This window comes from Varanus komodoensis, unplaced genomic scaffold (assembly GCF_004798865.1).
Source record: "Varanus komodoensis strain SLA01 unplaced genomic scaffold, ASM479886v1 scaffold5, whole genome shotgun sequence".
NCBI classification, from domain to species: domain Eukaryota; kingdom Metazoa; phylum Chordata; class Lepidosauria; order Squamata; family Varanidae; genus Varanus; species Varanus komodoensis.
The window spans coordinates 629,990-652,001 of record NW_025336087.1 but is presented as its reverse complement, the minus strand read 5'-3'; the positions used below and the strand labels follow the sequence as shown (position 1 = coordinate 652,001).

The 22,012-nt window shown below is 47.6% G+C and overlaps 2 protein-coding genes across 6 annotated transcripts in view; both read right to left on the bottom strand.

Moving 5' to 3' along the window:
- GHR (growth hormone receptor) overlaps positions 1-22,012 on the bottom strand; it is a 165,113-nt gene that overhangs the window by 64,695 nt on the left and 78,406 nt on the right. The window lies entirely within an intron of this gene.
- LOC123031459 (serine/arginine repetitive matrix protein 1-like) lies at positions 1,187-20,106 on the bottom strand. Its single transcript, XM_044446466.1, has one exon. It carries the CDS (start codon positions 4,228-4,230, stop codon positions 1,912-1,914), a length of 2,319 nt encoding a protein of 772 aa, XP_044302401.1. The 5' UTR covers positions 4,231-20,106; the 3' UTR covers positions 1,187-1,911.

Genomic DNA, 22,012 nt, shown 5'->3' with positions numbered 1-22,012 from the left:
AGATGGCCACGCGAAGAACGACAATTACAGGTAAGCAACCTGCCTTTCTTCTACGTGGTCCCGGTGCATCACATATATGGACAACTAGCAAGCTTACCGTTCATGGTGGAGGGGCTAGCGTCACCGGAGGATTGCAGAGAGGACTGCCCCGCCGGATGTGCAGTCTTGCCTGGCACGGACATCTAGCCAGTAGTGCTGAATGAAGGTTGATGGTGCGAGCCAGGTAGAGGCTCTGCAGATGTCCTGTAATGGGATGCCAGCCAGGAGGGCAGCTGACATGGCCCTTGTGCGAGTGGAGTGCATGTGGAGGCATGCAAGGAGGTTGATCTCATAGCCAGGGAAATGGTGCTGCAGAGCCACTTCGAGAGTCTTTAGGCTGAGACAGGTTCTCCTCTGTGCTGTCCTTCATAGCATACAAATGGGCAGGTAGAACACCAGAATGGCTCAGTCCTGGCCTTGCGGAAAGCAAGGGCCCTGTGGACGTTGAGGAGGTGCAATGTGGCCTCTATCGGGGTGGCAGGGTTGGGAAAGAAGGCCAGGAGGACAATGTCCCAGTTGATGTGGGAGGAGGAGGTGACTTTAGGAGGTGGTGGTGCTATCCCTCTCGATACACCAGTCCCAGACAGTGGGCATGAGGGTTGACAGGTGGGTGGATTGAGTCCCGCCCTCTCTGTCCAGGTAGTACATGACGTTGGTGTTGTCTGTGTCTATCTGAACGTGGCGCCCCTGAGGGAGGTTTGGAAGGAGGCGAAGGCCTTGCATACTGCCAGCATCTCAGGGAGGTCAATGTGGAGATGCGACTCGTGTGATTCTCAGAGGCCCTGTGCACAAATGTCACGACAGTGGGCGCCCCAGCCTGTATTTGAGGCATCTGTTGTGACCATGATGGAGGGTTCTGGAGGGCTCTGCTGATGGCACCCCACTAATGGAGGGACTGCCTGGCCACAGGGGGCAGGGACAGAGTGGTGATGGGGAGGTCTCATCCAGAGGCATGCGTGTTGCAGCACTGACACCATGGCAACCATGAGGCCTAGCAGCCTCTGGATGGGGTTGGCAGCGGAGTATGCCAAAGTCCTGATGGACGTGGCCAGTGAGGTGAGAGCCTCTGCCTGTGGCTGTGGAGGAAATGGCCCTGGTGAAACTGGAGTCCAGGCGGGCCCCTATGAAGAGGGTGGACTGTGTAGGGGAGAGGACAGATTTGTCGCTATGGATGAGGCGCCCTGCAGGAGAGAGCATGTAGCATGCAGCTCTCATGGGAGGTCCTCCCTTGGAGGGGCTGCCAGGAGCCCAAATAAGAGAAGACCTGGACGCCCTGGCGGCTGAGGTGGACATGGACCACCACCATGAGTTTGCCCAGGGGGTGGTGACCAAGCTGAAAGTGAGGGCGGAGAATTGCAATGCCTACTGGCCAATTGGAAAACAGAGGAAATACCTATGGGCCTGGTGTATCGTTAAATGAAAACAGGCATGCTTAAGGTTGATGGTGGTGAACCAGTCCCCCTGCCTAAGCAGAGGGAGGATGCCTTGCAAGGTGACCATTCTGAGCCTCTTGGTTGTGATAAACTTGCTGACACCTCTGAGGGCCAATATTGGCATAAGCCTCCTGTTGCATTTGGATACTGTGAAGTACTGGGAATAGAACCCCCTGGGCAGGTCCGAGGAGACCTGTTGTATCACTCCCTTGGACAAGGCCTCAACCTCCGCCATCAGGGTCGGGTGAAGACGGCATGACCTTGATGCAGCCTAGTGGAGGCAGGGTATCAAATTCTATCTTATACCCCTGGGGAATTATGGAAAGGACCTGGGAGTCAGAGGTGATACTCTCCCATGCTGGGAGGAGCTGTGCTAGGTGGTGTGTGAAGCTGTGGAGGGGTGGGGGGGCAGTAGGATGGGGCTGTCTAGGCCTGGATCTCATTGCCTGCGCCTGTTGTCCTGGCACCTGGGCAGGAGTCTATGGCGTTGCTGGGCACCGTGCCTCTTGGCAGGAGCCGTCTGCTTAGGGTAGAGTGAGCAGTCCGAGAAGGGGCGGCAGCTAGAGGTGGAAGGGGTCCCTTGCCACCTACGCTGCGGCGTGGGAGGCGGAAACCCCATGCACTTGGGAGTGGTGCGTGCCTTATGAAGAGAGTCCACACACTCATTGGTATGCGCACTAAACAGCCACTCCCCATCGAAGGGCAGGTCCTCGATCTGGGACCGTGTCTCCTGGGGGAGGTTCGCAGATCGCATCCAGGCGTGGCGGCGGATCACCACGGCCGACAGCATTGCCTTGCCATCGCAATCCACGTGGTGCCTGGCTGCCTCAATCTGATACCTGGACAACTTCTCCGCCTCGGAATGGACTAGGCGAGCGGCATGGCGCAGGTCATCAGGCAGGTGTGCTGCCATGCATGCCATCTCTTTCCAGAGCAGAAGTTGGTACCTGGCCATGGAGGCCTCGTAGTTGGAGACACATATGCCCAGGGAGGAGGCGGCATAGCCCTTCTTGGCCAGACTGTCCAGGCGGCGTCTTTCCTTGTCCACAGGCATGGACTGGTCACTCTGGGAGGTCCCTCGCATGGACTCCACCGTAACAGAATTAGGCCTGGGGTGTTGGTGGAGGAAGGACAGGGTCTTGTCAGCCACCTTGTAAGTGGACTCGATCCTGCGTGAGGTGGAGAGTGCCACAGCGGGGGCCTTCCAGGATTGTCGCACTGTGCGCAGGAGGGTTGGTAGCAGGGGGATGGATACCGGTGTTGAGCGCTGTGGAGACAGGGCATCAAAGACAGGGTCCACCTCGGGCACCTCTGATGTCTGGAGGCCCAGGTGGCCTGCCATGCGGAGGACCAGGTCAGCGAAGTGCCCCCTCCCTGCGGGTGACATGGTCGGGTCCTGATCCAGTGGCTCAGCATCAGGGGAGCAGTGGGGGGAGGCTGGGGAGAGCAACTGGGCTGAGCAGGGGGAGCGACTCTGATCTGACTCCCTTGAGGCCGATCTGCGCCGGTCGCGTACAGAGGGCCCTCCTGGGGAAGGCGGTGAGTGGCTCTGTCGCAGCTGGAAGGGGCTGCGTGAGGGGCATCGAGGGCCACCCTGGTGGTGGGCTCCTCTGGCCAGGCAGGCCAGGTCAGGCTCCATAGTGCGCTGCTGGTGGGCGTCAGGGCTGGAGCTGTGGCTGAGGCCGTCCTCACGGGGATGAGTGCGGGATCGGTGGGGGGAAATGGCCTCCCCGGCATGCTGTGCCCACGTGTGCCACGCCAAGGGACTGTGCTGGCGGCTTCCCTCGCTGGCCAGTGCGTTGGTGCACTCCCGACGTCGAGGGCGCACAGGTGCACGGCAGCGATTACCTGGGTCCGATGCGGAACGAGGGCAGCTGCAGTCGGCACGAGGCCAGGATCGAGGCAAGGCAGGTCTGGTGCGCTGGCGGTGGCACAGAGTGGGAGTTCTGGCGCGGCTGGAGGAGCCAGAGTGCCCCCGCTCTGGGTGGCGGTGGTGATGCCGATCTGGGGCCGGCGTGGGTGGGTCTGGGGACCTGGACCAGTCTGCCAAGCATGTGGATGCTGGCGACCATGGCGATGATCCATCCCAACTGGGGGAGGAGGAGCAGGGCGATCCCCAGAGTCCTCTGGTGTCCTGGCCATGAGCCATGGCTGGCAGCGGCGAGATGGAGAAGCAGGGGCCTGGCGAGGTGGTGGATGGAGGCAATGTGTCCCCTGCATCAGGTGCGCTGCGCTGTGGCGATGGCTCTCTGGGTCTGGGTGGTCTCACGTGGCTCGCAGGGGAGTCTGCTGCATGCGCCACCGGGGATCCGTCCAGGGGGAACCCGGGGTCTGGCGTGCAAGGGCGGCTGGTGAGCGGCGAAACGGCCAGTGGTGCAGCGGACGTGGTGGCACGGTGCCTGTTTCGCTTGGTGGCAGCTGAGGGTCCTGCAGACTCCTCTGGAGGTTCGGCAGCAGGGGTGGCGGCAGCGGCAACCCTCTTCTTGCGGGGCTTGGCTGCCCATGTGGTCTCCTTGGGAGATGGCAGTTTCTCGGTGTCCAATCCTGAGGAGTCCACAACGCTCAAGGCACGTTTCCAGAGAACAAACTTGAGATGATCTGCCCTTTGCTGGCGAGTCTGCTTTTTAAAAGCCTGGCAGTGCCGGCAGGTCTCCACAATGTGTCCCTCGCCGAGGCAGAGGAGGCAGCGGGAATGGCCGTCTGTGGCAGGAAGGCGAGCCGCGCACGAGGTGCAGGAGTGGAAAGCCGGGTCGGCCATGTGGAGCAAAGTGAGGAGGAGGAGGAGGCACGAGGAAGAAAGAGAGAGTAAATCTTTGTTTCCCTTCCTTGCAGATAGAGGACAGGCAGCGAGAGGTGCCTCGAAGGAGAGAGGCAGACTCAGGAAAAAAGGTAGGAAAAACAGAATGTTATTAGAAAGATTTTTAAAAAATGTTTTTGAAGAGGGAAAGAAGGAGAGGGATCAGCTGGAGCATGAGCTCAATCAGCAGAGGTTCCGATCACGGAGCCCCTGTGTGTGTGGTCGAAAATGAACTGAGGGAGTGGGCAAGAGCCCTCTCCCTTTATCTGGACCCCCGGAAGGGGTGGACCAGAGCGCCTGCCCACTCCGTGACAGTGAGCTCTAGAAGCTTCCCCGGGTCTGGCCTTGCACTCTGTGGCAAACCCCATGTGTGTGATGCAAAGAGTTCATGAAGAAGAAAAAATAATTTTCCATTTCATCTCAAGTGCGTGCATCAAAAAACAAAAATGGAAGCCAGAACCATTTCCTCTTCTTCAACAACTGCCCATATTTTGCCATGAATAGAAGCGCTGTCCTTTTTCTCCTATGCAATTCTTTTGTGAGTTTGGTTTGGAGGGCACCAAACATAGTTTCAAAAGGACAGCTTCACTGCCTCGAAAATGTGGCTCGATAAAACATGGTAGCTGGAAACAAGTAAATTTCAAGTGGGGAAAAATCTATTATCTAAACTCCTCTGGGCAAATTACAATACAGAATATCCTGGCCCATATGTATATTTGAAAATAATTGCATTTTACAAAGGAGTTCATTTCAAATAAATTACTTTTTGACCCAGATTCATGAGGAACCTGCCTTCTATATGATGAAGTTTGATGTTCATTGTTATCAACTGAAAAGGGAGAGGGACTCCTTGACCTAAAGGACCAAGATTGGAGATTTTGGTGGATCTTAAAAAATAATTAACATGCCTTAAGCAGGATTGAATGAGAATGGAAATTGCAATGATGATTCAATGTTCTTTTGCAAAGTTGTTCATCCAGCAACATGTACTGTCCTCATTCATACACAAGGAAGATGAGATTTCATAGTGAACTCTCAGGATACAAGCTCTTTCTCATTGCAGTTGTCTTTGCTGATGTCAACAAAACCATTCATGATTCTCCTAGAGAAGAACTTCTTCTTAACTAGAATGTCATATTGGAACTGTGACCTGGTTTAGAGATAACATCAGCATAGGGCCAGTCTGCATAACACGACACCCATCGTGCGCTATTTAAAGAATGCTGTGGCGCATGCCAGCCACCATTATGAATATGCAAGCCCTGGCTAGAAGTTGTCATAGAGTATTATTTGAACCCAGGTGGCAGCGCATATTTGAGTTACATACTGGGGCATCCAGACTTGCTCAACATCCAGTAAATATCAGGTGTTTGAGAGCTGCAAGAGGACACCCATGGGTAGTGAGTGGCAGGCCACAAAATACAGTCAAGCATCCACCCCATTATATACCACTCAGAAGCTGAAAATGACAAAGAACCGTCCAGTTCATATGCAGAAAAGAATCGGCCAGGACTCGGCCAGACATGCAGCAGTGGCTGGTGGTCTGAGGGCAGAGAAGCTGCTCTTGAGTTTCAGCCTGAATTTAAGGAGCTATTCTTGGTTCCACACCTATTTTTGGGCTTCAATTCAGCACCATGAACAGCTTCTAAAAGGTTCAGACTAAGCGAGTGGAATCACTGCCCTGCTGACATCAGATACATCAGTCTCTGCTGATATGCAAGGCTACATAGGCTTGTTCAGTTTCACCAAGCACATGCACCTCCTGAGTATTTGCATCATTTCTTTGCTGCTGCTGCTGCTCCACTGCCCTCAGCTGTCCCTTGGGGACCCCTTCCCTCTATGTGCTGAACCCCTCTGTAAAAACAACCACTGCTGAGAATATTTTGGCACAATCTCTTAGTTCCCATTTCTCTCTGTGACCAAGTCTAAGTACAACCGATGGCTGGTAGTTCTAATGTTTGCTCTAAGTTCTAGTCTGGAATGTAAAGGAGTTATCCATGGTGCTGAACCCTACTCCTAAGTGGGTTGGGCATCATGGATCCCCACTTTAATGTTCAGGCTGAAACCCAGAGAGGACATACCATTGACTGATCATGCGTTTGCTGCCACCAGGTTTCATCAGTCCAATACTGTATAGAAGAAATGAAGACATGGCAGGGCCTAGCAACCTCTGCTCATGTCCTCTCTCCACACTTTTTCTCCACCCCCAAGTAAGTGTCTGGGAGCCTTTTTAGGGCCTCTTGGCATTGTGGTGACAGCAATGAACCTTTGCCCAGTGATCAATAGCTATGCTGTAAGAAGATGGTAAAATGAAACCTCCTGCCCATTTCTTGTATAACCTCAGACACAGACATAACCCATGCTGTTAGCTCACGCATGCTAAATGGACCAATTTAAAATCGCCAATTAAGTTTTTCAAAATAGCTTATGCTACTAGACCCAGTTTGTCTGCCAGCTTTATTTTTGTGCCTTAAACTGCAATAGTGACGTTGAAGTTGTACATGTACAGCAGGAGAGGTGAAATGAAAAGCCCGTGTCTCATGTTTAATTACAGATGGAAGGCATCTGAGCCAAGAAATGAATTAATTCAGGCAGAAGGCTGAGGCACCGATTACCCTCCTGGCACTCAGCACAACTGAAAATTCCATTTTATCAGCAGGAACAGCTGTGGCGTTAGCATGTCTTCTACAAATAAAATAAAGCAACTTCAGAACAACAAACAGGTGTTTTTGGAAAACGTTGCAGTGCTCAAAACACTTCTGCCGAGGACATAAAGAGATTAGTCTAAAATATTTTGGATTATAATTTTACCCTGTGAAGCCCTTCTCCATTTTCAGGAGTCCTTACATAGCATTTCTGTACCATTCTGGAGTGTTCAGAGTGAGCTCACAAAAGAGACATGGTTTAGAAGAAAGGACTTCCTGCACTTGCAGCTTCTTTCAGTTTGACCTTGAAATAAAGTGGAAAGTTTTGCTTGAATAAAGGAAGACTATAGCACAACAAGGTAGCAAATTATGAGGAATGACGACAAGCAAACTCATTGATTGTGGTCCTTAGTATATCATGGCTGAACCTGTAGGGCAATTCATCATAGTCTGAAAGTAATACCAAACTGTGGTTCCACATTGCATGATGAGTCTTGCACGTGGGAACTCCCTACTCCCTTCTTTTCCTCCAGCACAGCTACAATGTGGTTGCAGATGCTTACTTCTGTTTAGTTATAAGCTACGTTGGGTTGAATTTAAGATATGGTCTTGTTTCCCTAATCCATAGTAAAGATTGACCATAGGTGTTTGGCTCAGATGTACTGAATGGGTTTGCACATCTTGCTAAGCTGGAATAGGCCAAGGTGGCTTGGTGGTTTGGCCAAAACAAGATCAGGTTTGCCATGAATTCTTCTCCCTTGCAGTCCTCCAGCCAGCTCCAACATAACACCCTAAGGAGTTGTGGCAGAACCCGTGTGTGTTCATGTCCTGGATTCCTCCTTGTTCCAATCACTACCCCCTTTCATTTCCCAGCTTTTAACTTGTTCTTTTTCAGTGCCTCAAAAACTGGCAATTGGACTTGTCCCTCTCCAGTTTTCTGCAGGTATGCACTTAATGTTTATCTAACATGTGTGGTCTTGCTTGGTCAATCTGGAGCTGTGAAGGGGAGTAGGTAGCATTATGCAGCAGCAACCACTCCGAAAGGACCTGCAAAAGGGCCAGAAGTTACTATCTCCCCTCTCTGGAGTAGCTGGAGAGCAGGGAAGTATTGAAAAGGTTCAGGATACTGAAAAGCGTCAGTTCAGCACTTAAAGGTGAGAAAATCGCATCTGTGTGGATTGGACCCAAGCCCCCAGTGGATGCCTGAAACTGCAGTTAATAGTGAACGCTATATGATATGTAGATTTCCTTTTTCACAATTTTATTCATTCTCAGAATACAATTTTCTATTTCCCCATTAAATCAAAAATTTTCATACAATCATAGAATACTACTCGTAGAGTTGGAAGGGGCCACAGATATTCATTCCCCAATGACGACTACATCATTCTTCTTGGAAATGATGGCAAGTTGCTTCTGGAAGGTTGCATCCTTGTCCTCTTTTTGACTGGGTGGTTGGTAAGAGATGCCAGTAACTATGCTTTTCCTATTTTTCGCCTCCTTTAAGCCAGATGCTTTCAACTGGGCTACTAAGTTCCTCTTCTTGTATTTCTGTGCAGGTGAGTGTGTCTCTTACGTACAGTGTGACTCCTTTCTGTCCTTGCTATTTTTCTTGAACAGGTTTTCACCATCAATTCTAGCGTGCCAGTCATGTGAGTCATCTCACCAAGTATCACTTCTTCCTCTAAGATTGCAATTGCTGTCATGCACTGTGAGCTCATGTCCACGTTGTTTGTTTCCCATACTCTGAGCACTGCTGCAGAGACACTGAAGTTCATTCTGATTGTGCCCTGGTTTTCTTCCCACGTGTTTTGGGAGACTGGTGTTGGGCCCTGCCTGGGTTTTTTTCACTTAACAGAAGGCACATTGTGACATTTCTTTTGGGCTGAGGACAACCACCATAACTGAGCCAGCAGATATGGGGGTCCTGCTGCATTATCCAATGGCCTAGATTACTGTTTTGTTGGAAAAGTGGGCTTTACGTGTTCTAACATAACTTATGTATTGAAAAAGTCATTGCGAGCCTCTTACACCACAGCTCTGTCACTTCCCTGTGTTTGACAGGGCTTGTTCTCAGGAAATTGAGCATGGGATTGAGGTCAGTGTGCAGCCAACAAAGGGGCACTTATGCCCATGTCGATTCTGTTGTGCAATTGGTAGGTCCCACCAATTCCACTGCACAACAAAGATTTAATGATCCTTAGAGAAGATCCCAAATGAGTGACAACTCTTATTTCTGGAGTGGGCCAAGTCAGCAGCGATCCTGTATGCAGTTGCTCCTGGAAGTGCTAAACCTCCACCCCACAAGTGGTGGGCTCTGCTTACCGAAAGGAATCAGCCTGGCACAACAGAACTGCAGGGGGCCTCATGGATACTGCCCACTGTCGTGCATGTGCATTCGCGTGAACTCCAGGGGCCCACACAGGAGGCTGACCATGTGGGCTGGACTGACAGCGCAAATTCTGAGAATCAGATGTGTGCCAGGACCTGGCCTTTCCCAGCAGGGCTGACGGCTCAGGCTCTGAAAATGAGATGATTGTTGAAATGGACCCAGTTCCAGCTGCAGTCCAAGGCCCTGTGCCAGCTATGGGGGAAATTAGCTCAAGGGCAGCCGAGAAGCCCAGTCAACCCGCTGGTGGGAACAAGAAAGAGCAACATCCTGAGGAGGAAGATTTAGAGATGGGGGGTCTATCGGATGGGGAATGACAGCCTCCTGAGGAGGTGACCCGATAGTCCATCGTCACACTCACAGGGTGGCCCAACTGGGGTCTCAGAGGGAGCAGTGAAGGCAGGGCCAGTTCCACGTCATTCTTCCCCGCAGGGACAGGCGCAGAAGGATTCATGAGCAAAGCTCTGGGTGAAGAAGGCCAGAGAGGGTTCAACATTCTGCTCTGCATATGCTCAGAGACTTACATGTAAAATTAAGACATTTGGCAAAGCACATTAGTGAGACTGTTACTGCTGGGAGGGAGCACTCAGCTCACAACACCCATGGTCACTATGCTACACTACTTATGTATATTGTTACAGCAGTGTTGGAATTCCCATACCTGATCTTGTTTCCTGAGTAGCTTATATAGGAGGCTGCAAGATAAGTTTCTTCATAAATCTCACAACTTCAAAAATTCTACTTTAGGCTGTAACACACCCTTTGATTAATTGGTCATAGAGATGTACATCTGGAAGTGACCTCAAAGATCATCTTGTGTCTTTCCCAACATGATACCTTCTGGATATTTTGGACTCCAGCTCCCATAATCCCTGACCACTGGCCAGGCTGGGAGTTGTAATTTGGAAGGCACAAGGTTGGGGAAAGCTTGTCTAGTCCTGCTGTTCCAGTACTACAGAAGATGATCACTCAGTCTCTGATTTAAAACCTTCACTGAAGGAAGTTTACCATCTTCAAAAGCAGATATCTGTTCCTTTTCTGAACAGCTTGTACCATCAGGACATTCTTCCTAGTAGTGTTGCTGAGTCTAAATTCTTTGTCTTGTCACTGATTGGTTCAGTGCAGGTCCTGCCCTCTGGTGCAACATAAAACTGGTTGCACCATCCTTCACTGACAGCTCTTTAAATATTGGAAGAATGCCATCCTATTGGCTCTCAAGAAATTCTTGTCTGGGCTAAGCATAACTAGCTCCTTCACATTGCTTATAGGACTTGGTCTTCAGACCTCATCAAAATTAACTTAAATGCTCTAGAATGGACAATACACACTAGCACCAAAGGGAGGAGGTAATTATCCTTTCAGCACTTTAATGCATACAGCAAATTTAGGTTAATTTTAATTAATTTTAAGTTAATTTTATTAGGTTATTTCTTAAATTTACATATAGTTAGGGTGCATTGACCTCACAAGGCAGCATACAAAATGAGAAAAACACAGAAATAACCTCTATAAACTGCAATTTTAAAGCACTAAATGCAGACCAGGATGAATGTGTCTTGTCTGTCTGTCTGTCTTTCTTAAAGCCAGCTGCGATGAGTCCACACATATAACTGTGGAAATGAAGTCCTAAAGATAAGGGGCCACCACTTGGAAGGTCCTATCTGCCAGATTAGACAATAGAGCAGGTATGCATACCAGAAGGTACATATTCCTTTCTTTAAAAAGCAGAGGGAGGAAGCACAGCTGTTTGACCATTTGGCCCTTGCTGATGATGATGCTACAATAGGGTGAAGCAGGGAAATCATCAGGCTAAATGCTTTTGAATCACAGTCCCTTTATGCTGTTCTAAAATGTGGAACTTAGTCACCGGTGATAAGAACTCTAAGCTGCTATATGCCGCTCTGCTGGCTCTACCCCTTCTGCTGTTGCTCTGCCAACACTGGAATGGGGCAAGAGCAACAGCAACAACAGTTTGGCCTTCAGACTAAAAGTATGCCTTGCCTCTTCCTGTCCTTGGCCCAACAAGCTTTGGTGAAGTTTCCAGTTCGGAGGAGGCTAAATGTGGACCAGATAGAAAACTATTAGGTGGATCCAAAATTGGCTCCTAGATTGGACACTAAGAGTGCTCATCAATGGCACCTTCTCAAACTGGGTGGAGGTAACTAGGTGGGGTGCTGCATGGTTCAGTCCTGGGCCCAGTGCTCTTCAACATCTTTATCAATGGTTTAGAGGAGGAAGTACAAGGAATGATAATCAGATCTGCAAACAGAGAGAATGAAGATCCAGGGCTTATATGCTGGGCTGAAAGCAACAGAATGAGATTCAGTAGAGACAACTGCCAAGTCCTCCACTTAGGAAAAAGAAACTAAACACAGCAATACAAGATGGGGACTAAGTAACTCAAAAGAAGCGTAAAGGAAAAGAACCTTGGAGTTATTGTAGACAGCAGGCTAAATATGAGCCAAGAATGTGATGCAGCCACAAAAAGGGCATGTGCTATTTTGGGATGCGTTAATAAGGTATCACCTCCAAATCATAACAAGTAATAGTTCTTCTATACTATTCATTAATCAGACCTCATCTAGAATACTGTGTCCAGTTCTGGGCACCAAGATTTAAGAAAGATGCAAGTAATTAGGCTTCAGAGGACGACAACAAAAATGATCCAGGATTTGGAAACATTGTGCTATGAGGAGAGACTGAGAGAACTGGGTATGTTCAGCCTTGAGAAGGGAAGTTTGAGAGGGACATGATATCACTTTATATGTACCTGAAAGCTTATTACAAAGAGGAATGTCAAGCTTACTTCTCACAAAAACCAGAATGTAGGACACGGAATAATCAGTGCGACAACTCGGATTCAGGCTAGATATAAAGAAAAGTTTCCTCACCGCCAGAGCAATACGACAGTGGAACCACTTGCCTAAAGAGGTCGTGGGCTGTCCAACACTAGAGACATTCAGGATGAATGAGACTGTCATGTGAGTGGGAGGGTATAAGTTGGTGTCTTGCAACAGTAGGGGGTTGGACCCAATGGCTTCTTGCCCTCTTCCAACTCTGTTATTCTATGATTAATCAAGCTTTGGAATATAATGAAGGTGAAACCTGAACACCATCTTCCCAGAGGAGTTGGATGCTTCCTGGGAGCTGTATGATTTGACCTTGGATAAAATGCATTTAGGTCAGAGATCTGGGAGACTCTGTGGGGAATAACCAAGTTGGAGTCTCGGCTGAAAAGGGAAGGTTTCACAGCTGTCCTCTTGAGAACAGAGGCCAGGCGGTCCACTGAAGTGTTGTTTGTCATTGCAGGTGTGATTTGCCTGCAGGTACAGGAGGCCTGAGCCACCTCTATTTAAAAACAGCTGCAGAGCACTGGGAGCTTTGTGGATACAGTGTCTTGAGTAGCAAAAAGTCCCCTCTCTTGCTCATTTCTTAACCTCTCCCTTGACCTTTTGGCTTTCCTTGACTCTCATGGCAGTAGGACCGTGTATTAGAAAGTATTCCTGTACTCTGAACTATTGTTAAGTCTAGAAAACTGTGCCTTCTTGCAAATAAACACCCCAGCCGGCTCTTTTTCAAGTAGCAAGCATGCAAGTGTGAAGTCCTTAATGAAATCTGCCCAGATATAATGAGAACATGGTAAGGAATGACCTTTAGAATGGCCTGCTTAAGCAGCTGAATCAACTGCAAAAGTTCTTTAATGGTGAGATAAGCCCACAGAATACTTAGCTAATTACCGGTCTCGGCTGGTCTTGCTGATTTAATTGGTGTACAGGAAGAGGTTTGTGTTTCTTAAACGAGACTTAGAAAACAAAACTTAAAACTAGAGTCTGAGGACCTTGCCTGATGATTTTTGGCAACTGCTATAAATGAAGAATCCTATGAAGAAACTTAAAAGTTAAAGTGTGATGGGTGCAAGCAACATGCACCCAAGTGAAACAAAGCTTTGCAATAAGCTGAGTTTTCATCCTGCTTTTCAACACTCCCTTTTACAAGACTACCTGGCAAATACCTTTCTAAAAAGAGTTATTCCAAGGGGTATTTACTAATTTTTAAAGTAGCAATAGTTTTCTTTTGAAAAAGTCTTGACAGATATTTCAAAATCAAACCATTTGACAACCACCTTCACTTCCTGTGTGGAAAACTAGCTTGTTATAGAATAACAGGACTGAATCGCAACAGAAGGCCATCGGGGTAGTCCACAAATAAAATGGCACTTTTTACATTCCCCTTATGCTTCTGGTTATTATTATTACTACGTTTATAACCTGCCTTTTTTCTCCTCTTTCAAGGAACCCCGGGTGGTTTACATGGTTGTCCTCTTCTTTGTTCTATCCTTTCAACAACACTGTGAGGTCGGTTAGGCTAAGTGTCAGTGACTGGCCCAAAGTCATCCAATGATCTTCATGGCCAAGTGGGGACTAGAATTCAGATCTCTCAAGTGCCAGGTCAACATTAACCGTTATGCCACACAACAAGTGTGGCTGGAAGGTTGTGTTGAATCCCCATAATGGCTTACAGCCATGTCCCATTGGCAGATACTTTCATCCTGAACCCTATTTTGCCTCTATTTTGGCAATGCATTGGTTCTGATTTTACCTAGGGGGCTACCAAATTAATAAATACTTCTGTACAACAGTACTATAGATAGTTAAAAGATATGGCTGGAAGAACACAAGTTCCTGCAGTTTGTAAACAATCAGGAACCTCTGTTCCTGATTGTTCACAAACTACAGCAAGGGATACTGAATACAGGTCTGAGATCAAATTCCATCTGTCCATGAAGCAGAACATGTTCCAACTTGCGAGTTGATGGGTGAGAACCTCTTTCAACATCAGAGCAGAATTTAGTTATGGATAAACTCTTGAAGGATACATTCCAGTGATAAGCAGAACTGAAGTTAAAAAGGTCGGGACTAAAACAGAAAAGAAATGACGCCCCAGGAGGGTCAGAATTTGCCCCTACCTTTGCTGTGGCCCAGTGTGGACATTCATAAGATGGGGATGTCTTCCTGGAAATTCCAGAACTCTCTGGGGAGTGTGTCCTTCTCCTACTACAACTAGAAGTGACCATGCAGCTGTATCTCCAACAGAAACAAGGTGTGTGTGAAGCCTAACACTCTGCTCCAGCCCACTAACCAGCTGTTCAGTGGTTTGGGAAACACTGTTCTGCAGAGAAATGGGATATTTACGAAGCCTTGTGCATCTAGTTTGCCTGCAGCTTCCCTGCTTCCTGCATGGGGGAGGGTACAAACTTTGGTTCCCAGCAAAATCACACGCCTCACAGCTGTTTGGCAGGCTGGGAAGTGAAGAGTGGATGCTGCTGGGAACCTGGCAGCGTGCGAGGGGCGCAGGCTGCACTACGGAGGCCGAGGACCCAAGGCGAGTCACGAAACTTCCCCTGGGCAGTCATGCGCATCCTGTGGCTTGCACGTAGCCCACCCCTGATTTTTAGAGGCATATTGCCATCAACTAAGGAAGTTTCATGCAAGTATCATGACTCAGCTGTTGTCAGATTTCTCCTCCATGCACTTGCCAGTTCGCCCTTGGCAAGTGGCCACTACCCCCACCAAATCATGCAGCAGCAAATTCTAGGCAGTATTTTTTCTCCCTTAGGTCATTTTAATTTTGACATTCTTTTAAAAAACAAGTGCAGTCTTTGCTTTAAGTATTGATTGCTAAATTGTTTTAGAACAGCCATCAAATATTTAAGCTGTCACCGTAGCAAAGAACTTCCAAGAGTCTGTTTTTCATATTCAATAAATAAAACTCAACCTCCGCGGAGGCTGCACTGCTCAGTGTTTCACGGGGCTTCACTATGTTACCCAAGTTTAAAACATAGCAGGGCTCAAGTGAAATGCAGAAAGAGCTGCTATGCAATATTCTTCAGCAGCTTTATCCTGCATCACCATAACCTAATTTGATATCCACTATTAATCTGCAGGGGGGAAGAGAACACTCACATGTGGGGGAAATACGAACTCTCCATTAAGCTTGGGAGAAAGAGCTAGGTAAGGGGAACATGGTTCAGACAAGTAATGGCTTTGTTGTGTTCCTGGCTTCCTTGCATTTGCCTGTCTGGTAGGTGCCCTTATCAGCCTGCCCTCAGGTCCCTTTTTAAATGTCAGACAGGCCCAAAACTTCATAACTTTAGGAGGCCAACAGGGCATATATTCCCAAGACCTGGGTGGGCAGACAGGATGGGGCTAGTTTTTCTCAGTCACGGCACAGGGGTTCTTGGTACAGTGTCAGGGCAGATGCGACAGCCAGAGAGGAGGGGCTGCTGCCTCTATCAGAATTCTCTCCCTCTCGGGCCCATCTGACTCCCATTCCGAAGCGTTGCATCTGGTCCAGCGCCAGTGGGACAGAGGAGGGATTCCACTGGAGTACTGCCCATGCTGCTGCCCAGTAGACTCCCAGTCTGAGCTGCCAGCGGTGGTCCCCGTGGCAATGCTGAGGTCCCCCTGGCTATTAGTTCCATGGGATGTAAACTTCCATGCTGAGGACACCCTTTCTGGCACAGCTCAATTGCACATGGACTCCACGAGAACCATGATACGGTCTCAATATGTCATCAGCCCAACTCACATAACAGGGCACACTCGAGTGAGTGAGTGAGTTAGTAAGTTAGTTAGTTTGTTTTTGGCCGGGCACAGGGATAATTACCTGAAGGAGAAGGACTTTGAGCTGATCCCTTTGCCATGGTCAGATCACTGCCTAGGGAGCTTTAGACAAATGGCTACTTTCTCCCTCTGCAAGGATGACGGTCATTTAGGATCATCTTTCCTGGAGGCTAATGGATCCAGGTGGTTTCCAGAGGGCCCTTGGAGCTTATCCAGCCGCTAGGGCTGGCTAGTCGGCTCAACTCCTGCTCAACTCCTATCTACATACAGAGATAATGTAGATAGCGGATACAATCACTCCTGAGCAGCCTTCCCATAGCAGAGCTTCATGGAGCAGAGAGAAAACAGCTTGACTGCAGACGAAGGAAACATCCCAGTGTTTTCAGGCTATTTAGAGGCAGTGAGGGAGGCAAAGAAACATCTCACTGCCTTTCTTGAGTCTTCTCTGTCCTGCCCAGCAGAGCTTTCAGGATTGTCCAGGGCTTATTAGATGCTGGTCCCAGGAAAATTCTAGACCCATCTGAGCCCTGCTTTAATATGTTTGCTAGCCATTTCCAGGAATAACTCTCTTGTATCCTCTGGGACTTAAATTCTAATTTTATAGGAGCTGCATCAGGTGAGGTACCCACAGTAACTGGGGTCAAGTTTTATGGGATGAGTTTCAGTTGGTTCAGCCTGAGGATGTTAACATGGTACTTGGACAGGTTCATGCAACCACACCCATTCTGGATCCTTTCCCCTCTTGGCTGATAAAAGCTAGCAGGCAAGCAGCAGCAGGCCGGGCCAGGGAGGTGAAGATCAATGCCTCCTTGTGAGAGAGAGCAGTGCTGTGCTGCATTAAAGAGGCAGCGGCAATGCAACTCCTCAAGAAACCCTCTCTGGATGCAGAAGACCTTTATACACTTAGGCCAGTGGTTAACATCCCCTTAACATTAACATTAATGTAAAGCCCTTGAGCAGCTGGTAGCCAACTAGCTCCCAGCAATCTGGGAAGATACTGATCATCTGGATCCATTTCAGTCGGGTTCAGGCTGGGTTTTGGAGCAGAAACAGCTTGGGTTGCACTGTGCGATGAACTATATTGTGAAGGAGACAGGGCAGTGTGACCATGTTTATGTGTCTGGATTTCTCGTGGCTTTTTTTTTTTTTTAAACATTTTTATGCCGCCCCATTCGCCGAAGCCTCGGGGCGGCTTTTGATGCCACTGGCCTTCTGGGTGATTTCTGCAGTGCAGCTAGCGGGTTTTGTGGTGGATGACTGGCTGCAGAAGGAAATTCTTGGGAGAAACTGCTCAGCTCTCCAGTGGAGTGTCCAGCATGGGGCTCCTCAGGAGTCGGTCTTATACCTCATGAATCTACATGAAAACGCTGAGTGGGGTCACCCAGAGTTTTGGAACGTGTTGCCATCAGTAAGCTGATGGCAGGCTGCTCTATTCTCCTTTTCATCTCCTGCATGTGAGGCAGTGGATGTGCCAAATCAGGGCCCGACTGAGATGATGGCCTGGCTGAGGGCTAGCAAACTGAAGCTCAACCCAGACAAGACTGAGGCACTGTAGATAAGCGGTTCCTCTGACCAGATGGAAAATGGTCAACCAGTTCTGCATGGGATGACACTCCCACTGAAGAAGCAGTTTCACTTGAGGAACGGGTGACCTCCTTGGCAGGGAGAACCTTCTACCAACTTTGGCTGGTGGCACAATTATGCCCCTGTGACAGGGACATGGACATAATCTACACTCTAGTAATCACCAAGCTTTTGACTACTGCAATGCAAGTCAGTGTGAGGCTGCTCCTGCAGACTGTTCATAAACTGCAGCTTGTGCAAAATGTGGCAGCCAGACTGATAACTGGAATCAGAAAATCCTTCACATAATCCCAATTCCAGTCCCCTTGCACTGGCAGCCTTTACAATTCTGAGCATGATTCAAGGAACTAGTTTTAACTTACAAAGCTCTTTATAGTTGGGACTGCAATACTTGATGGATCACTTCTCCTAGACACTGACCAATATCTGGGGCCTTCCTCTGATTGCCACCCCTGAGAGAGGCTTGGTTGGGGCACCAAAGAGGAGGGTCTTGTCTGTGGTTGTACCCAAATGCTAGAATGATTTTCCCACTGAGACTCACCTGGTCCCATATTTACTATTCGATGGTGCCAGGTTAGAACAGCATCATACAGTTAGAAAGAATCTATAAGGACAGAGGGTCCGACCCCACTGCTCAATGCAGGACTCAGGTCCCCCATCCCAACAGTAACCATGCCTGACACCACTTTGCTCCTGAGATTAGGCAGAATCAGGCATGACAGCCCTCTATGTCAAGCATGAGAGCAGGGTATTGTAAGCTCTTTTAGGTACCCAAACTGTACGAGGCTGTCTTAACTGTTTGAGTTGTTAACATTTGGTTTTAAATTTTTAATGTAACGTTATGCTTTTATTGTGATTTATATTTTATTTTATTAATAGCTTTATACTGCCCAGGGAGCTTTAGCTATTGGGAAATACAGAAATAGAATTAATAATAGTAATAATAAAACTGGCACTTCAGCAGCCAGCTCGCAATTTGCTTTTCTGCGGCACATCCGTTCCACGATCTGCTCTGAATGAGCACTGGCAGCACACACCTTCATGCTCCCTGTCGCAGATTTGTGTAGGAGTTGCCATGGGTGCCAAGGTACTTGGCTCTAAGCAGGCTCTGCATTTCACAGAGCAGCTGTGCTGATCACAGTGCAGGTGCATTAACAGAGTGCATTTGCATATAATAGCTCCATCTCTGCAAAGTACATTAGATGCTTGCATAAGCGTGTGTTGGCTTCCTTTTATGTTTATTGCGCCATCCATTTTATTCCATACTGGGCAATCTGACAGTACAATTTCTAGGAAAAGGCCATCAAAAATATTTGAACCTGTCAAAAATGAGCCACGAAAAAAAGGATAACAACATATTTAACTGAAAAACACCCTTAGAAAGAAACAATTAAACTTTACAGAAGCACATAGGGGTGCAATCCCTAGGCATGACTAGACAGGAAAAAAGTCCCACAGTCTGCAGACACGTCTCAACTGAACATGTTAGGAGTTGTAGGACTGTTCTCTGTCTAAATACATATAGGGTTGTATCCTAAATACAAATAATTAAATGTTTATTTTTAAATCATTTACTTTTCCTTTTGGGGAGGGACATATTCCACATATTTAGGGATGGGGCTCTAGCGTAAAGGGAGGGCACCTGATGTGGGTAGAAGGGCAGACTGGGGGTGCAGTCTGTTGCATCTACAGTTAAAATGGCTGAGAATTAACCTCCATTCATTCATTCATTCATTCATTCTATTTCTATTTTGCCTTTTATTCTGCAAAAACCCAAGGTGGCTTACACAGTGCTCCTCCTCTCCACTTTGTCCTTGCAACAGTTCTGGCAGGTAGGTTAGGCTGAGAGTGAGTGACTGGCCCAAACTCTCCTAGTGAGCTCCACTGACATGGAGGGACTGGATCTTGGATCTCTCAGCTACTCTACACTGGCACTGTTGTTTGAAGAGCTGCTCCCAGTCTGGGTGGACGGAACTGGGGAAGGGGTACCTGGGCAATTGTCAAGCTCTTGCTGGTGCCTCGCAGTTGCGGAAGCAACATCTTATCACACAGAGCTCTCCAGGATGCTGTGATTAGACAGCACCTCTGCTGTCAAGAAAACCTGAGTTCTTGACCTGGTAGACAGTGCACTGGTCAGATGGGGATTTGAGGCTCACAGCACCAGTGGCTAGAACAGGATATTTATACACTGGAAGCAAAAAATATGCTGAACTAAACTGCTGAAAAAAGGGTAGAATAACTTCTTAATTACCAAACAAAAGATATCACTTCTTTTTAGAAGGGAATGCTGCATTTAATATTTCTTTCCTTTATTCTATTATAGTATCATACCACAAACAAACCAGTCTAACTATAAATATGTGTGAACCATTAATTAGCAGATGGGTTTGGGGATTACAACTGGACCTTATCAATTAAAGCTGGCCATCACTAGTTATTATTATCACATTACTTAATTTAATCATGATTTCACATACAACCTCAGATATGCAGATGATACCACTGTAATGGCAGAAAGGGAAGAGGAACTAAAGAGCCTCTTGATGTGGGTGAAGGAGGAGAACGCAAAAGTTGGCTTGAAACTCAACATTAAGAAAACTAAGATCATGGCATCTGGTCCTATCACTTCCTGGCAAATAAATGGGGAAGAAATGGAGGTAGTGGCAGATTTTATTTTCCTGAGCTCCAAGATCACCACAGACGGGGACTGCGGCCAAGAAATTAAAAGACGCTTGCTCCTGGGGAGGAAAGCTATGGCAAATCTATACGTTGCCCCCTCTTAGCCTAAGAGACACAGCAAATATCCTAAGGATTGAATTGAAAAGTAAATGAAACGGGCACAGAAAATGACCTGAGGGTATCTCAGATTCCATCTACAAGGGTGCTTTTGACCAACTGAACCCCAGAGTCTGCCACCCTTCCTCCCCCATGCCCCTTCAGAAAAGAGCAAGAGGGGTTCCTTGTTGCAGCATGATCTGTAGTCCACACTCAGACACAAAAATATGCAGCTGACATAGCCAAGAAGCTGTGTTTATACCCAAGCAACTGCTTGGCAGTGAAATTACATTTGCTCCAATCAGTTCAGGTTTTATGCATACAATGCTTTACAAACAAACCGTGTAGCTAAGTGTTAGTTTATTCAACACACGAAGAACTTCGATTTAAAACATGCCGTCCGTAAAGCTCCTACCAGCTCTCTTGAAGCCATGCTTAGGTGTTAAAGGCCATGCACTTACGTTAATGGCCCTGCTTCTTTTGTGCATTCATATTTCTAATTTGTTCCATCACCAGCAGAAAGGTCTGCTGGCCTCAGAGCCCCATTCACATGCCCAGCACACCCACACCAACTAAAGCCTTCCAGGCTTGCTGCTCCTCCTTATAATTGCAGCCTCTTTGTTGAGCTGCTTTGCTTTGGCCCAGAGATGATGGCAGTGGTGGTGGTGAAGAAGAGAAGGCACGGATGCCGCTTTCTGTTCACAAGCAAGGCAGTTGTAGTAGCCAAGGCAAGAGGGGGCAATAGGACTGAGGTGCCATGGGAGCGACAAGCAGATGGGCCATGGAAGGGGGGCCACTGAGGGCGTCTTGCCCAAGGACACTCTAAAGCCCACAGGGAACATTCCCTGTTCCCTTCCATCAGCCCTTTTAGTGCCAGGCAAGACTCATCAGGCCAGATAAAACAGCCCTTGCTTTCATTTGCCTGGCACCAACATTATATTCTTTTCAGCGCCAGGTAAAAACCTTTTTATTTGCCTGGCATTTTAATATTTAATTTTTTAAACTAGTTTTTAGTAACATGCTTAGTCACATTTTACTTCATTTTAATTTATTATGTTGGTTGTATTTCTTCTGTTGAATTATTATTTGTTTAATTATGTTGTAAGCCATCCTGAGACACTGTTAAGGAGAGGGTTAAAATACTGTAAATAAATAAATGCTGTACTGTAATACTTTTCAAGAGGGAAGTTACGTCTTTACGTCAGGAGTACGGTCCATTCCCTACTCCTGCTCTGAAATTAGGGAACATTCGTAAGGTTTTTCGAGTGTGGTGCACTCATGGTGTTTTTCTGGCTCTGACACCTCTTAAAACAGTACTGTCTGTCCAATTTGAGTTTCATGACTGTCAAATGTGAATCAGAAGCTGTTACTGCATAATTGAAAAGATATCTGTGATAAGATATGGAAAGCACTTAAGTTGTCTTGTAAATGTGTCATTAACAGGGACTAATAATGATCAGCTTCTTCTTGGATTGGACAAGCAGGCCAAAATTGGCTGAGATGCAATATTTTTTAATGAATCAAGGGGGAATATAAGTGTTTGCTGGAGAATCTGAGAGCAGCCTACAAAAATCATGTAGAACCATTATGAAGAAAAAATGTAAAAATGAGAAGAAACGATAAATTACTAATCTCTAATTTAAGACAGTGTTATTCTGCTAGAAATGGTGCCAGAAGGAAAGTGGAAAACTTGCTGTCTAAAGAGTTTGCTTTTTCCCTGGAGCACC

Bases quoted from the DNA above. Each gene is read 5' to 3' on its own strand.
- LOC123031459 (XM_044446466.1), bottom strand. From the start codon at position 4,230: ATGGCCGACCCGGCTTTCCACTCCTGCACCTCGTGCGCGGCTCGCCTT.